The sequence below is a fragment of the Trichomycterus rosablanca genome, chromosome 13, assembly GCF_030014385.1.
Source record: "Trichomycterus rosablanca isolate fTriRos1 chromosome 13, fTriRos1.hap1, whole genome shotgun sequence".
NCBI classification, from domain to species: domain Eukaryota; kingdom Metazoa; phylum Chordata; class Actinopteri; order Siluriformes; family Trichomycteridae; genus Trichomycterus; species Trichomycterus rosablanca.
The window spans coordinates 25,689,906-25,706,106 of record NC_086000.1 but is presented as its reverse complement, the minus strand read 5'-3'; the positions used below and the strand labels follow the sequence as shown (position 1 = coordinate 25,706,106).

The window sequence follows — 16,201 nt, the reverse complement described above, 5'->3', positions numbered from 1 at the left end:
AGGTCGAGCTATCCAGCTGCCATTGGAAGTCCCCAATTAGACAGATTATTAAGGAAATGTGCAAGTAATGAGTGGAAAATTTATTTGAGCAGGTCAAAGTGCTATAGTGGCAATAATTGGAGCCTTCCAAACTCTTATTTTTCAGGGTGGTAATAAGCACTTGACCAACTTAGCTGTGACTGGAGTGCAATTTTTACTGCTGATAGCTTTCAAGCCTCTGAAATGAGAGAGTGCCAGAGCTAAACTGTAATAAAATGACCCGATGAACTTACCTTAAGGACTAAGGATGATAGCGAGCTCATCAAAAGCATGCAGCTGACTCCATTAACGGAGGGAAATTGCGTCTTGTCAAGACATTAAGCGAAGCCTTGATGTTCCTGTTACAATATCTTCTCCAGCTCTTCATTAATTCATTCGCCATTCCATTTTCATGTTATACTTTCATTTAGTCATGCGTCAAAAGAGCAAAGGAATTCGGGAGAGGATCTGCGTTTTCAGTTGAAAGGGAATAAAAAAGAGCTGTTTTTTAAGTAAATAATAATTACAGTCTGGAATGTCTATAGGGAGGACAGCAGGCCATGGTTATTGACTTGTAAAGGAGCTGGTAGGTGAGTCCTGACAAGACGCGAGCAGGCCCAAATCTTGTAAAGGAGTATCTGATTTCTCTGTTAGTTGGGTCCCTAGAGAGGCCGGCGTGTCGATCGGGGGCTTACGGCAGTACGATAAAAAAAAGAGCAGATAAAAAAATGCAGCATGAATTTTTTTGGTTTGTAAAAAAGGGGTGCGTTTTGTTTCTTCATAGCAGATTGAAGCAGAAGGGAGAAAGTGAGTGAAAAGTTTGCAGGGACTGTGTGTCTCTGTGCATGTGTGACAGCACAAAAGGTCAAGCGGTAAAGAGAGGCAAGTCAGCAAAAGGGAACACAAAAGCAGCGATCAACTAACATGGCTCCTCACAGGCTTGACTAATTTATGAAGGCAAACTGTGCCTCTGCGAGAGAACAAGAGATTGAGAGAGTGAGAGAAAAAAGAGAGAGAGAGAGAAGCAGGTGGAATTGGAAGAAGTTCCTATTTGTTTAAGGTCCGACCCATGAGGGACTCCTTTCGGTTTGAACTTTATCAGGGGCTACACCTAATCAATAAACTATCGGAAAAAGAATTAATTACTAAAGCAGAATAAAACAGCTGCATTTTAAACTGAGAATTCATCAATTCTTTAATCTCTCAGTTTCAACTCAGGTGCCAGGAGGATCATTCTCACTCCATGTAATGAGGAACTGTGGGAGTTTGGCTCCCCTACTGCACCCTTGTTTCAAACACACGCTCACACACATATGCGCCGCTCACTCCTACCACACTTTTCCCTCCGATCCGCCTTCCTTATAGCGCTGGCTGAGGAGTTCAGTCATCTTTCCTTCAGCTGTTTGTCATCACTGTAGAATCCCCCGACCGAGAGTGCCCATTCTCGCCTCTATTAGATGTCCACTTACTCCCAAACCTCCTTCTCTTCCCTTCCGCTACATTCCCCTTCCTACCAAATTCCTGTCCTCCCAGGGATGGGGACAGGGGTATTAATGTGAAAGCCTGTGATGCTGAGGCCAGTGGAGCGCGTTTTGTCCCGCAGAGGGAGAAGCGGACATTCCTGAGCGCAAGGACACCCCGTCGCCACCCCCCACCCCCCGCAGCCCCGCTCGGAGTTTGTCAACCTGGCAGGACCCCACCCCTCTTCCAAATGCAGAGCAGTGAATTTCAAGAAGGGTTGAAAAAGGGTTATGGGTGATGAATTGGGTTTTTAGTGAGCTCATTAGGAAGCCAAACAGAGTTTAGCCGCTGGAGCGGAGTGAAGTGGGGCCGTGGTGCAGTAATCAGTTCTGCTCGCTTTGTTCCCTGCCTCCAGGACATTTTCGGAGCAAAACTTCATGGCAGCGAGCTGATGAGAGGGTCGTTCGAGCAAAGGCTACAATCTGATGGTTGACTTGTTGATTTATAAACCTTTTAATTCATTTGCTCTAGCGTCTCTTTCCTTGGTTGTTCTTAATGGACATGGCTGAACTACTCCACAACCGTGCTCTTTGATGGCCGGTGTCCGGCAGCGTGTGGCGGGCTTGTCTGAAGTAACTGCAAAGTTTTGCATGCTCCCAGTTTGAGCCAACGTGAATTTGTTTTAGTTTGAGGTGTAATTGGGGGTAGAGAATCACCATAAATAATATTATTTGCTGAGTGCTTCTGGGGAGAGGTGTAGAATTCAGCTCTTAGCACAACAGTGGGGAAACCTCCTCTCTCACTCGCTGCAGCTTCTCTCTTTCTGAAAAGGACTTTGATATTCCCTTACCAGGAATTAATAAAGCCATATTGCCGTTAGCAGCTAAATCCTTACTTTTTTTCTCTCAGTCTGTGTTTTCTTTTAAATCACTCTTTCAAGCACAGTCTGTCTTTAGGGTGTTGCTGGTTTATTTTTTTTTTATTTTTTTTTTACAGTTTTACTCTTACCGTTTGCACAGCATATGCATCCTGGTTTGGTGAGAATTTATGCAATTTGCTTCGCTAATTATTGCAGTAATTAACACTTTAATTACTGCAGTGTGAAACTGCTTTGCTCCACTGGTCTCCGCCTCCACCGACGCAAATGCTCGAGAATCAGGCACACGGGTTTAGTCGTTATTTGTTTTCCATAAAAATGCAGCAATCAAAGTGTACTGGAAAGGAAAAATAGAGCAAAGTCGAACCAGAAATGCTTCCATGTTTTAACAGAGAGATAGAGAGAGAGAGAGGGTGTAGGCTGAGATACATCTAAGACGGTGTTTAAGAAGCTAGGTGCACCTCAATAACCTTAGGGACCAATTAGTGCAATTTGATTTGGAAAAAACACATGGAGGAAAGCGTGTGCTTGGTTTACTGAATGGGGTGAAGATGACGGGGAGCCAGTAAGTGTGAAATCTTTGGTCTAAACCCAAGGCCTTTTCAAAAGGCTCTGATCCATGTCTTTGGAGCAAGATGCAATCATGAGCACCTCAATGCCTTTTTTTTCCCCCTATATGGAGTGTACAGTCATTCTTACATCCTCAGCAATTTATCCCTTTACCATTTATGCACATTGTATCATAACATCTGCCTCAGCTTCTCTTGAGACTGTGTCTTTAGAGGACTAATGTAACTTGCAATTTCCTAATTACTAGGAAAGCTAAAACTAAAGTTAGGCAGGTGATATTATATGAACATGGTTGCTCACACCATACACACTGGAGTGTTTGCACAATGAACACAAGGTGGTTTGATCTGTTATATGAAATTTAAATGAAATTTTATGAGCTTTTGATGCATGGACAAAACAAAGACTCCTGCCAGAGGAATCCATGTTTTGCCACTTTGTAGCACGAACACCCTTCCACTTTTTCAGTTCTGAGAAAAGCTGAATGCATGAATGCAATTATTTTACAATTATGTTGGTTAATAAGACAAAGTTTAGCAAAGATATGTGGTTTCCTTAGTTTACTTGCAAAAGGGGCAGCATTTTCAAACAGAATTTATTCATAATAGCAATCGTACAGGCAAAGTGACCAAAACAGTCTATTTGACTCTATATGATTAAAAGAATTCACAGCATGAAGGTCATGAAAATTAATTTTAAATTATTTTGATATGTAAGACAACAGATTTGTTATAAATGGGCTAATTAATTAATGCTAAAAAAGTAAAACACCCTAAAATAAAATATGCTTTGCCGTTTGGCTGGGAATGCAGCCTTTCTTTCCACTGGTAATTTTCATAGTTTGAATTCTGCAACACTGCAAGTTGATTAAGACACTACATACAGATATCACACTACATACAGATATTTGGTACCCATGTGTGTAGCCATGGGCAGTACAGTTGCGCAGAAGGTAATGTAGGTAGGGCGATAGGGTGGTACAGTAGCACAGTAGGTAGTGCTGCAAAGCCACATGATACCTTAACCTACCCCTAATCCTTGCTTTTATCCATGTTTGTGTACAGATGTCCATGCTTTCTGTCCATGAATTATCATACCTCCTATAAACATGCCAGTAAGGCAAGGCAAGGCAAGTTTATTTGTATAGCACCTTTCATACACAGTGGCAATTCAAAGTGCTTTACATAAGGAAAAATTAATTAAAAGCATTAAAACATTCCTGAGATCTAGAACCTCAGAAAGACTTCTTGCAAACATTTAGTTACAATTAAGACAACATGAAATTCAAACAAGAGAGATAAAAAATTAAGGACATGAAAAATTAAAAGAAAATATTGTAAAATATACCCTACAATTTAGGGAATATGAAATTAAAACAAGAGAGATAAAAAATTAAGAACATGAAAACTAAAAGAAAATATAGTAAAATATACCCTACAATTTAGAAGAGCATGAAAAATGAGGGTAAAAATGAGGGTAATAGCAAAAATTCCAAGCTCAATCATAGGCACAAGAAAAAAGAAAAGTTTTTAACCTGGATTTAAAGATTTCTACATTTAAGGAACATCTAATATCTCCTGGCAGTCTGTTCCAGTTATATGCAGCCCAACAGCTAAATGCTGCTTCACCATGTTTAGTTTGGACTCTGACCTGAGTCCATGGATCTAAGAGATCTACTGGGTTTATATTCTCTAAACATTTCTGAGATGTATTCTGGGCCTAACCCATTCAGTGATTTATAGACCAGTAGCAGCACTTTAAATTCTATTCTGTAACTAACCGGAAGCCAGTGTAGAGATTTTAGAACTGGAGTGATGTGCTCAGTTCTCTTCGTCTTAGTTAAAACTCTAGCAGCAGCGTTCTGAATGAGCTGTAACTGTTTAATGGTCTCCAACTTCGCCAAGTGAGTAGAGTGATAAGCTACTATAGATCTAAAATTTGTAAGTGTAAGTGTGAATGCGTAGACATAATGCGTCTGTCATGGTCAGGGACGGACTAGTATAGCCAATCATTAGTAATTGTATAATACATACGTCTGACAGAGTGAAATGAATGCTGACTAAAAGCTTAGGTATAAGAATCATATTGCCGTTTCTCCTCAGGCACAGAAAACGACGGGTCACTTCAATGTGCTGTTCCAAGGACTTTAGCACACAGCTCAAAGCCTTGGTAATTTACACAGCACTGATCTAAATGAAAGGTTTTGTGACTTATGAAATCATCAGTGGCGCTGAGTGATTAACAGGCTAATGAGTGGCGAAGAGGAGGGGAAAAGGGGGAGATGGAAAATCAGGGGTGCAATCAGAGGCTGGGAGCAACCATTGTGGGCCTCTCAAAGGCCCTATTTATGATGTAATTAGATAATTGTTGTTACAGGTAGCAGGTTAATTACACTTGTAATTATCCAGCTCAGAGCCTTTGATAATATCCATAGAACGGTTTCTCCAAACATCAGGGTTGTTGGCAGACGATTATCACCTCGAACTGTTGGCACAAGGACACTTTTACTCCTTCTTTCTCAAATTATGTTGGACATTTCTTCTCCCCTTTGTGACTTTTTGAGAGAAAGTTGGAAGGGATTGGCTTGCTGGAAGTTTCATTGTGGCTACAAAGGTAGGAGACTGGAAGTTTGGCTCTCTTCTTTCCCTTGAGCTATACTGGGTCAGCTCGTCTTTCCCCCTGTCCAGGGTTTTCTATGCTGCAGGGTCAGGCAGTGCCTCAATACAGAGGTGATAGTTATCTACAACATTCCTGGGATGTTAGAAAGCTATCTATCTGCCTGATGGCAGAGCTGGGGGCCTCATTTATGTGTGTGTGTGTGTGTGTGGTTGGAGTCAAAGTAGTCCTCTCCCTCTCAGCCCCTCCACATCCACCCGACACAAAAAGACATCTCATTAAACCTCTTATTCCACTTCATTTACGAGTGTGTCTAACTATATGTTCTTCAGTGCAAACAACCACACATTAGTACTGGAGTTTGTAAAAAAAAAAGTGATACGTAGGTACAGATTAACTCGGAGAGAGAACGCAGCTGTGTGAAGGCGAGATGAGTTTCTGTGGAGTGTTTGGCAAGAGGAGACAGTTTTAGTGCTTTACACCGATTTGTCAACATGGAAAAACAGTAACGAGTGTTAAACCTGCTAAAGACTCGCACTGTTACACTCCAGTTTGTTAGCAGGTTTGTTTACCAAGCTGTTGTTTTACAAGCTAGTGTGCAGATTATGGCTTTTTAAGTAGTGCTCAGGAAATAATTGCAATAAAACAACAGTTCTTGGCACTCTGTTTTCTCATTGCCTGAACGCTGAACATGAGCCAAACTGTAGTTTAATTCTGCAATACGAGTCAATGAGTGCATTTAGATGTCCAAAAAAATCAAATAATTTTATAATTTTGACAAAAACCAGCCACAGATTTTTACATGCCTATAATCCAATCATTGGAGACATTTAAGCCTACATAAGACTGATCTCATGGGTCTTTCAATTCTTTGGATGAATTGTTATTGCCTAAGCAGTCATTTCATTTTCTTATTTTATCATAAACACATCTCTTTTTGTTTCTTTTGGCTAAATGGATAAATGATAGCCTGCACCTTAAATAAAAATTGAGAACTAGCAGTGGAGTTATTATATTGTTTTACTGACAACACACATTCTATATTGTTATTATTTTTACATATTATAATGTGTATTTTTTTAATAGGAGCTCATAACGTTGTCTAGTTTGGTCTGTATCTATCCTAACTAAATCTTACACTTGTTTGCTAAGTAGTATGCCTGCATAATGACCATACTATATAACAATACTAGTTAACTATACTTTTTACTAATTAAACAGTATTTAGAACACAGACTCTACACTTGCACAATAAAAATCTGACATTAATCCAATAATTGAATATATACAGTATAAATAATCCTAAACACCCAGTTTACTCTATTTAAATAATGAAATGACTCCAGAAGTCTGATAATGACTGGACTATCAGTGCACAAGTAAACACCTTTAAGGAGATGCAGCATGTACAGCAGTGGCACTAAGTGTGTGTGTTTTTGTGAGTGTGTGATTTGTGGCGTGTGTGCCGGTGTGATGAGGCCTGCCAGAGTGTGAATGTAAATGCCCTGTGTCAGGACCATGTGGTCCCGGGTGCAGGCGAGGGCCCTGCGTGAATCCTGAGTAAATAAAAAAGAAGGGGGGACAAAGAAGGCAGAGTCCCCGCTTAGGCCCACATTGGCGGCCATTTGAGCTCTTGAATGTGCTAAATGCTGCTTATGCCGGCTGAAAAGTTCAGGAGAATGGGAGGAAAAAAGAGGCTTAAAATCCCTCCTTTTCCTCTTTTCTCTACGAGAAAGCCTTTTAAGAAGAATGGGTATTGAGAGACTAAGGAGGTAAGGCTTTTGGGGTAGTTATGCAGGCTAAGGTAAGGAAAATGAGATGGGCTTTGAGGTTGAACACTATGGCCTGGGTCGCAGCACTCTACACTGCACCCCTTAGCTCTCTTCAAGTACCAGTGCCTTTGCACAGTGTTCATATCCTCCTGCTTATCCTCTAAACATGGTAGAGTCTTTATAAACATGGCTAGCCCAGTAGGGAAGGCTATGGGGGGGCATAATTAGTCAGTTTAAGCACAGAGTGTGGAAGACACTGCCTTCACATTCATGCTCCATTACCCTGAAACAAATGCCCAGGCCAAGCGGAACGCAAATCCACTGCTAAGTCACTGCAAAGACAAAGCTTTAGAAAAGGACTCATGTACATACAATGCTGGAATAGGGTACTCTACTGGTGTATTTAGTTCCCCTTAGTACAAAAATTATTATTGTATCCTTAAATGTACATCAGGCCATCCTTATTTGTGGTACTTTTGATGGTTCCAGTGCTGAAACTTGTACCTAAATCCCAGATTAGTCTCCGTTTTCCATTTAGCTTGGCTGCTTGAGTCTGAATATTTCTGTACTTCATATATTGTTAAATTATCAACATAAAATCAGATAAGCATTGCATGGAGTTAACATACCTATCCATCGTGTTTACATTTAAAAGCAAATAACCTTTTTTTCTGCACCCAAGTTAATGTATGGCTTTCTGGTGGGGATTTGGATTTTTCTGGACCAGTAAAGTGGTCCTAGCACCCTTCCGTGCGATGTGCCCTTGACCCTGAAAGCCTGGACTGTAGGCAGACTGGATCTCACAACATTTATAAAACTCATCAATACTCCCAATGACAATGGAAGAGTATATTTGCGGCATACACCAAGAGAACAGTGTAGGCCTAAGTGCTTGTCCCATACAGTGAAGGTCATTTCAGTCATTTTTCTGACTGATCACCTTCTTTTGAAGGATAACAGTGGTCTTAAAGAGCAAGTTATGTTACTGAATGGTTTAATAATTAAAATGTGTGATTTTATACAGTATTAAGGAAGATAATATTTTGTAAGAATGTTCCTGCTATTTAGTACAGTTCTAGAAACTTGTAGTATTTACACCAAGGCATACTAAAGTTCTAATGACTCATAGTGACCCAACACTTTTTTTTCCTAAATTTTGTCTAAATTATTGTTGTGTAGTGTTTGCTTACATTAGCGATACTTTTCAAAAAGAAGACACAGAGAGGGGTGGGTTGAGGAATAAAGAACTAGAGTAATAGGGTCTAGATTTTTTTTTAATCCTTCAAGGGCGTTGCTTTTCCAAAAGTGCCTGAGGCTACACCCCAGCACCTCTCCTCCCTGAGGCCTTTCGCCTGCCCCCTAATAGCCATCCCCATCTGTGTCACATGGGCAGATGATGGGATGCTTCCCTTTCCTTTTTTCCACCTTCGCTCCATCTCTCCCTCCCTCTCTTCTCTGTCTTTCTTTTTTTTTAGCAGAGTGCACATCCACACAGGTTAAAATGCCAGAGTTGCCAGGGAACAGTCAGAAGCCATTAGTGTTTGGGACAATTTGCCCTGCAGCACTTCTTCTCTAGTTCATAAGAAAGGAGTGGGGCAGATGTAAATCACCAACTCGCCCTTAGATGTAATGAGGGAGTGCAAGTTTTCCTCCTTTCTTTTCTTTTGTTTCTTGCTTTCTTTCTTGTCTTTATACTTTCTCTTCTCTTTCTGCCTTGAACAACTTTAACTACGATTACATTTGAGACAAAAATTTCACTTTATATGTGTACAAATTTGCCTATGCGTTTGCAAGCATACTCTTGTAAACATGCACCCTCGTAGTTGTAAATGTAATTGCAAATTAAGATTTAGTCGAGAGTCCGGCTGCTCATAGTGTGTATACAGCTTGCGATCTCTACGTGTGGGTCTGAGTTCATGTGCGATCTTGTATTGCCAAAAGCCTAGGAGTCTGATTTCACCCTGCTGGGGAGGCAGGCTGAGCCTACTGGAGCGGTCAGTGCTAGAGGGTAATGAAGTGACAGGTCTGTCTGTAAATACGCATGGGTCGGCCCTACCCTGGCAAGGGAGAGGCTATCGCGTTGCAGTGAAAATGGAAACGTCAATAAAATTAATCTGCCAGGCTTTGGGCTAGAGTCACTCAGCCTGTCCAGGTCTGGACTCCATCAGAGTGGTCGTGTGGCCAACAGCAGGGGTATCTTATGATACAAGCAAAAGAACACAAGTTTGTAGTCCTATACCCAAAAACTACACGTGTAACCTCTTCCACACACCCAACCGCAGGCGTTTCTTCTCTCCTTGGGTGATGTTATTATTATTGAAGTGGAAAGCAAACTGGAGAATTAGCACCCCGTCTGGGTCACATTTCTCCGGAAGCCACACACGGTCAGACTGAGGCTACGGCTTGGCTCCAGTTTATTGTTTTAGGCTTCCCTGAACAAGGGATTTTACTTAGCTTGGGATTTATTGCATTTGCTGCTAATGAATGCCTATTCTACAATTACAACTCTCCCAGACTCTCTTCACTATTCCCAAGTGTGTGTCTCTGAAGTGGAGGTTTCTTTAACTCTGAGCTGAGAGCTGAGACCCACAACCCCTCTGTTGTGTCTCGTACGTGTGCCTTCACACCAATAATGTAAAAGTTAACTCAGCTCTTTAAAAAGCAAGAGAAAGTAAGTAAGAAAAAAGAATGAGCAAAAGAAAGAGAGAAGAAGTAGTGATGGAGGACATCCGCGTTGTCCTTGTATTCTTCATGTATTTTGCATTTGATTACCCCACTAGCCGGATCCTTTTTCTTTTCCTCTTTTTAATGTTATTACTTCAAATATTTATGCGAGATTATGGCTTGCATAGGTGCTCATGATTGATGTTTCCCCCAAAACAGGAAGACATCTAAGTCTGGATTTTCAGAATGTCGGGGTCCTGCTATGCCTTAGTGGAGAAGTTTTTCAGATACATAATTTAGATGCCCTCAAGGAAGGCTTTCAAGGCATTTTTGCCCGAAGGCAAGAAAAAATAACCATGACTGCTAAAAGTAAATCATTTTTGCTAATGCACAATTAATGGCGAGAAGGAGGAGAGACAAGGCGAGGGTTTGGGATTAGAACTTGGGTTTAAAGGAAGCCAGACTGCCTTGATATGTGCATGTTTCCTGCCCAAATCAAACGCTGACAGGCATTAATGCGGCACAAAGCCGCCCTGCTCCTGTCATGCAAATGAGGAGGCCGAAGAGGGAGGAACCAACGGGGAGATGGACTGTTTTCCATTATGGGCATCCAAGTGCAACAATGAAACTCTTCTGCTCACTTTCCACTTGCTTTCCACTGCTCCACGAAAACTCCCATAAAACACCACTCAAGTTCCTTGTACATCTTTATACTTAGGTTTGACATATCTGCCCTCCTTCTTTAGTTCACTTTCTGAAAGAAGCAAAATTAATTGAGTTCATAACATGATCCCTTGTCTCTAACTAGGTAATGTATTTTTAATTATTTTATTTTATTTTTAAACCTAGTGTAGGAAGATTTTAGAGATTTTTTTTCAAACAGTCAAACAATGCATCTGTATTTGTGTACATTATACAGGACTTTATAAGATGTTTTGATGGATTATGTTTAGTTTCTAAAGAGCTCTCGTTTTGACCAGGAGACGGCTTAGACAACAGCGTGGCCTCACCTGGTACAGGGGATGATGACGACCCAGACAAAGACAAAAAACGGCAGAAAAAACGCGGCATCTTTCCCAAGGTGGCTACCAATATCATGCGAGCGTGGCTCTTCCAGCATCTCACAGTAAGTGTAATATCTTACTCCATTTATTAGAAACACAACAGAAATATGTGAAACCTTGTGCTGTATTTAAGACAGACTACTTCTTTTTAGTATAAGGTGTAAAAATCTCATTTGCTTAAAATATACAAAGTATGTGAACACCTGACCATGAGTTTGCTGGACTTGCTACAGCAACATAGCTTTATTCACACTTATGTTATTAAACCATATATTCATGGAACAAGCTGGAAAAGGATAGGGCTTTTTGCAAACTGCAGCCACAAATTTAAAGGCATATAATTAATTATACACTGGTTTGCAGTGGACGTGGCTAAAAAACAAAACTTAATAATTAGGAGGGATCGCCACTTACATTTGTATAGAGTGTCTTTATTAAATCAGAAATGAAATTTTATTTAGCAATTTCTAATAGTCTCACAAATTTCTGTAATTGTTCAGATCAATACAAAAGGATAAAAAATTTTAATATATATATATATATATATATATATATATATATATATATATATATATATATATATATAAATCACCATAAAACAAAAAGTTATCATTTATTTAATGTCTTCAGATGCAGTATGTGTAGAAATGCAAATGTAAATAGCAAATCAATTCAATTTTGCTATATCACAAGAGAATAATTTAACACAATAACTCACATACTCAATCCATATACACCCAAATGGTTCAAAATGCTGTTACTACATGCTTAGATCAGACTGATTACCAATTACCATCTGTACTGGGACTACGATGATTTGACTGAAGTAAACACAAACGACTGGCTTACCTCGCTTTGTGTAAGATGAATTTAGATCATACGATATTGCTAACACATGTGGTTTGTGCCTGCGCAGCACTTTTCAAACCTATTCTTCTCATTCTGCCCCTCCAGCAACCACACAGAGGCTTCCTAAAACCACAACAATTTTCTACTATCTCATTATTTGTCACTCTCAATCCTTGTGGCTAGGAACTACAAAAAACTAATTTTTGTTTTGTCAATATAGAATAAAAGATTATAGATTTTTTTTAGACAGGACTGGGAACTTTTTGCCATGTAATCAAACTAATATTTAATGGAGTTGACAGTTATTATGTCATACTGTACATGTACTGTAGTATTTAGAACAAACAGGGAATGCTGTTTTGTAAGAGAAAGGCTTAGTAAGGGAGGGGGTGTAAAAACTGTATGCTTAGACATCTTTAGTATAGAGCTTAACATCTTTAGAGGCTCTTTTTAAGGAAGTGAACTTTCCATTCATTGACATTTATGAATATTTTAAACAAAAGGTTAAAGCATTGAATCTACTAGATATGTGTCTTAGCTAATATTTCACAGCTAAATTATAATAAAAAGAAGAAATATGACTGTGAATCTACTGTATTTTACATAAAAAACATACAGAGATAATGCACTGTAGATAATGTCATCAAATCAGATGTATATTTACAGATTCACGATATATGGTGAAATGTGACGGCTTGCTGTAAGTTAGTCTTTTCAAAAAAATCTCTTTTGTGTAAATAGGTGCCATTTCTACTTCCAGAACCTTCCAGTCGAGCTCTATACCATTCTGTCACTCTTGGCCAACATATCCCCTAAGTGCACCAATCATGTTTACTCTCCATTCAATTAAAAATTTAAAGGCTGCATTATAGAATTGTTCTGTGACTGAGAAGGAAAGGACATGTGAGATCCCGAGTGGTGTTTGCTGTATCGGGGTAAGCTGGGTAAGGCCAGGCCGGAGGGGACCAGGTTGGTGGGGGTTAGCACGGGGCCAAAGACGGTCATGTTCCGTCGCCCTCTCTAATGTCAGGACATTATCTGAGATTCAAGCTGTATTGATCTGGACACAGAGGGTCAGATTACATGCAACCCTGTTCCTGTGCATGTGGCTACAGATACAGATGGAGCTATGCAGGAAGTCGAGCTAGATGAGTCCGTGTCTGTTTGTGTGAATGTGCAGCGAGAGGTTATAAACCTCTCACAGAGGGTCAGATGCCCTCTTTGGCCCACTGGCTGTAGCACCCCTCCCATGCAGAAGCCTAACCCTGGCCCTAAATACCTAACCAAAGCCCAATAATGAGGCCTTGCAAATACTGCCTAATTGAAAGGCCTGTAAATCCATTACATATTGGTCAGGGATAATCAGGAGCTGTTTAATCACTTTTCTCTATTCAGGAGCAGCGAAGCTTCAACAGCCAAGCCCTGAACCTTGCCATGTGCTTATTATTCCCATCATTATCAAAATGACTTCACAGCTGTTCACAGCTACGTCATTTTGCAGCATTTTTAAACTAATCTTTTAAATTAGTTTAAAAATGCCTTTCATTTGTTGGGAAAAAATAACATCACAGGCACTTGGTTTGTTTTGTTTTTTTTCTTTTCTTTACCCTCTTGCCACCTTCCTCGAGCTCAAGGTTGGTTTAAGAAGTGGGAAGAAAAATCTCAAATCTAGGAGGCCTCCATTGAGCCACCTACCACGGCAGTAATTTTTTTTATACACACGCCTCCTGGTTAATTTACTTGGCTCACACCGTGCAGAAATTTCTTGCTTTATTGAAGGATCATTAGGCGTCTTTCTTGGCGACTCGAGGAATGCCTATTGTGGACTTCTCTTAGCTTCGGTGCTTGCACTGCAAAATGGAGGCCAATTCACTGAGAACTATACAGCCTTTTCCACCAATTTTCTTTAGAATTGTTTTAAAATAGTGAATAAGAAAAGGGAGAGAAACAGACAAAAAGAAGAAAGGGCGAGGGAGAATAAAGCCTGATAGATTAAGCCTCAGAGTATTTTTTTTTTAATTCATGGAAGTACAGCTTTCAAGACCCCGTTTTCTTCTTCTTTTGCTAGCTCTCCTGCTTTTTATATGTTTTTCCCATCCATATTGGACCCTTTTTGTTAAAATCCCTGGTAAGACTTGTAGAACCAATAATCCATCCTTTTTAACCTATCTTTGTAGTTTGTTCTTGTGCAGAAAAGAGGTGCTAATTAAGTTATGTTCTACTACTGATAGTGTCACACATATATGTAGCACACACTCACGTTCTTGCTTAATTTGTTAATCAAACGTATTTACTATTTAGGATGCATTTGTGTTAGAGAGAATTCTTGGGGACTTTGGCCCCTGAATGGCCTATTGGGGCATTCTGGCATTCAGGCATTCATTAGAGAGGGCAGAATAAAAGGTGCAGGGTTGTATTTTCTCAAATGCTCAGGCCAGCATGGAGCTACTCTTCCATGAGCTCCAGGGGTCTCTCTACATATGTTCTCAACATCCAGCCATTGTCACCTATTCTGAAAGGCTCAAAAGGACAGCCCCCCTGCCAATGCGCGGTAAAACAACACAGGCCAACAGTAACAATTGTTTTTGGATTCAGTATAACAAAATCGATGGCCCTCCCATCTCCAGCCTCCCCTGCACACTTTGACCCCACACTTTCATGGGAGAAATCTTACAGAGCCTTTCGCCATTACCATTGTCTCGGGTTAAAAGGGCCGCTTCAATTGGCACCCACCAACAGCTTCATACTGGATGGGAAAGATGCCTGGCTTTAGGAAGGGTTCCACAGTATACTGTATAGAGAATCCATGTCCGATATGCTATTCCGTTTAATGCAAGGTGTACAAGCCAGCTTTTTTTCAGATTCTGTGTAAAACAGGAAAGAGATCAGCTGGAGTAAACTGACACTGTGCGCTCAGAGACAGTCTGTCTTTTTCCACTAGCTTTTCTGGATATTTTCCAGTGCCATAAGTAGAGGGGAAATCCCAGTCTGTTGCTGTAAGCTTTCCCATAGCGCAGCAAGCTCATGTTATCAAAAAGGTAAACTTCTCAGCAGACCAGATTCCACCACTAAGCTTTAAAAGCTGCCAGACAAAGAGAAAGGAAAACTCCACTGTAGATGATACAATAGAAAAAAATCTACTATATAAGGAAAACGTGTAAGGGAGGGGAAAGAGTTTATGTCAGAACCAAGGAATTGGCTCCAGTATTTAGTAAAGAACTGGTGCCCCATCCTCCCTCCTCCAGTGCAGCTCTTGCCCCCCTGTGAAGACAAGGGTCAGCCCTGCAATAAAAACAGGAAGCACTCAGATACAAAGATACCACTCCAGGCTTGGCCCGTCTTTTCACTAACGTAAACCTTCAAACACCAATGAAAATAAATAGACCTCTTTGAGCAGGCTAGGAACAAGGCTTAGTGGATTTCTACAAGGGTGTAGAGTTGGTCAGATTAAGCAAAGGTAGCACACTTTCTTTTTCTAACGCTAAGTTCAAGCCTTTCTGTTTATTTGATTGGGAAGTGTTGCTAAGCTGCAAAGCCAGGTGTATTGCCCCCCTGAGATTAATAAAAGAAAAGTGATGAATTCCACATCCATTTTGGTCAACGGGAGAAACTAATAACATATTACCATGCCCTTATATAGACTAATTTAAGAAGATTAATTTTCAACATGAAACTGTGGTGCATGGTGTGGTGATTCATAGCAGGTGCTGTCATGCTAATAGGCTATTTGAGAAAGAGATATTGATTATAGCACAGCAAAGGTCTGACAAATCAGAAGTGTTTGTAGTTAATGGCGTATATGGCACTGAAAATGCTGGCTACATAGTGCATACAACTTGCAGTGTATGGATGATGACAGTAGGACACCATTTGGGATTGGGTCTAATAAAAAAAACATTAAATTTAACCAAGCTTGCTGAAAATACATATAAGGTCTAGGATCTGAGACCCAGTGTGTATGGACCTTATTGTAATTTATATTCTATTCATGTTTCAGCATTTTACTTGGAAAATGGATTTAAAATGCTAACGTGGCCAAGATTATCCATGTCTGTCTGGACTAGACTTTTTATATAATCTGATATGATAGTTGCAAAAAGCAATTCATAAACACATTCTTCTCAGTGAATCACTAGCTGATCCTGAATCAGCACCCGGAGCACAGCAGTGCAGCATTCACTGCCCCCTCAGGAACATTAACTGCTATGGTAACCCAGTGTCACCTCCAGGTCACTCGCTTGGAGACGTGTTTTTAAAGCCCTTCGCTAATGAACAGATACACAAATACACAGTTTTATCCAATAATAAGG

At 40.3% G+C, this 16,201-nt stretch overlaps 1 protein-coding gene across 5 annotated transcripts in view; it reads left to right on the top strand.

The window, feature by feature from the left end:
• The window catches only part of meis2a (Meis homeobox 2a), a 77,361-nt gene that overhangs the window by 21,810 nt on the left and 39,350 nt on the right, over positions 1 to 16,201 (top strand). For 4 of the 5 annotated variants that reach the window (XM_063007044.1, XM_063007043.1, XM_063007042.1 and 1 more), the window contains exon 8: positions 10,959 to 11,104. In XM_063007044.1, coding sequence (XP_062863114.1) covers positions 10,959 to 11,104 — 146 coding nt within the window. The remainder of the gene's footprint in view (positions 1 to 10,958; positions 11,105 to 16,201) is intronic. The other variant, XM_063007041.1, reaches the window with a different exon arrangement.